Source organism: Suricata suricatta, chromosome 16, assembly GCF_006229205.1.
Source record: "Suricata suricatta isolate VVHF042 chromosome 16, meerkat_22Aug2017_6uvM2_HiC, whole genome shotgun sequence".
Classification (NCBI taxonomy): domain Eukaryota; kingdom Metazoa; phylum Chordata; class Mammalia; order Carnivora; family Herpestidae; genus Suricata; species Suricata suricatta.
In genome coordinates this window covers 2,971,497-2,972,952 of record NC_043715.1, presented here as the reverse complement: position 1 = coordinate 2,972,952, position 1,456 = coordinate 2,971,497, and the positions used below count along the sequence as shown (strand labels likewise).

At 64.1% G+C, this 1,456-nt stretch overlaps 1 protein-coding gene across 1 annotated transcript in view; it reads right to left on the bottom strand.

Moving 5' to 3' along the window:
* Positions 1-462, bottom strand: part of GINS2 (GINS complex subunit 2) — a 10,031-nt gene extending 9,569 nt beyond the window's left edge. The window contains exon 1 of the mRNA XM_029925517.1: positions 228-462. Within this exon, the coding sequence (XP_029781377.1) occupies positions 228-317 (90 nt within the window). The 5' untranslated portion in view covers positions 318-462. The remainder of the gene's footprint in view (positions 1-227) is intronic.
* Positions 463-1,456: the final 994 nt, after the last annotated feature.

Below are 1,456 nucleotides of genomic sequence, written 5' to 3'. Positions count from 1 at the left end.
CCACTCGGCGTCCCCCACCCCGTTTCCCACACCCCCGACCACTCGGCGTCCCTCACCCCGTTCTCCCCCCGACCATCAGGGTTCCTCCACGACCACTCGTGGTCCCCACCGAACTCCCCCGACCACTCGGTGAGTCGGATACCAGGCGGGCGTCCTCGGAAGCTCCAACACTACGGCCTTTCCCCGGAGCTAGGGGTCCGGAGGCAAATGCCCGGCCCAGCCCTTACCCCGATGAGGTAGATCTTGTCCAGGCTGAAGTTTGGGATAATGGTAACCAGCTCCTTCTCGGCTAAAAACTCCACTTCAGCCGCGTCCATGCTGGCGCCAGCTGCCGGCCCGGTATTATTCGCCTTCCGCAGCTCGTTAAGGTCCAGGGAAGCGCGGAGGCCTCAGCTTTCCCGCCACCGCGCGGGGCCCGCCCCCGGCCGGAACGAGCCTCGGCCAGCCAATAGCAAAGCGGCGTTCCTTCCTGAGCGGAGGGAGGCGGGGACCGCGGCCGCTTCGAGCTCAAGGATTGGCGAACGTCAACGAGGCTGAGAGCGACCACGCCTCCTCAGCCTGCTGGTCCTGTCCCCCTAGCCACAGCCCCGGCCCCGCCCCACAAGCGACGCCGTCCCGCCCCACAAGCGACGCCGGGTCGCCTCTCTCACGGCTCGACCTTGCTCCTTCCGCGGCCCGCCCCCGCCCCTCCGGCCGCCCCTCTGACGGCCCCGCCCACCCCATCCCGCGAGGCGGCCCCGCACTGCTCGAGGCCAGGCCCCGCCCCCTCACTCACATCTCGCGTCGACCTCCTACCCCCTCCCTCGTCCCGGCCCCGCCCCCTCACCGCCCGGTCCCGCCCCTGTTTCGCAGCCACACCCCCTCCCGCGGTCCCTAGCGTCCAGACCCCGCCCCCTCCGCACTTTTTTCTGGGGCAGTGCACTGGACGCTGCCCGCCTTCCTGCCCTGCTGTCACCATGGCTTCCGTGTCCATTCACCTGTCCCGGACGTCTACCCGCCAACACTTTGAGTCAAGCTGTGGGTGGAGTTCAGGGCCCGTCTGCACTGGGTCCCGCACAGGGCCAGTATTAAGTGTATTTATTAGGCCACGGCGTGGCCTCGCTGGACAGATCCAGCCGGGCCCCCGCCGTGGGAAGGAAAGCTTATTTCCCTTAACGTCACAGTCTTCTGTCCTCTCTTTCCATATTGCTTAGAACCTATGAAAATGCAGATTCCTACACCCCACCCACATCTTCCAACTCAGAAAGTTCAGGAAGAGGTTCAGAGTTTGTACTTGGGCAAGGATTCCAGGCCAGATTTCTGAAGGCTGCTGTGCACATGTACAGATGTACTTCTGTCTTCACCCCTCAGCACAGTGGGCTTTTGTGAAACCTAGTGGCGGTGGTCCTCACACTCTCTTCTGTGTCTGAATCCCCTAGAAGGTGTTCACATGCACACTTGGAGAAAGGCCAGGAAA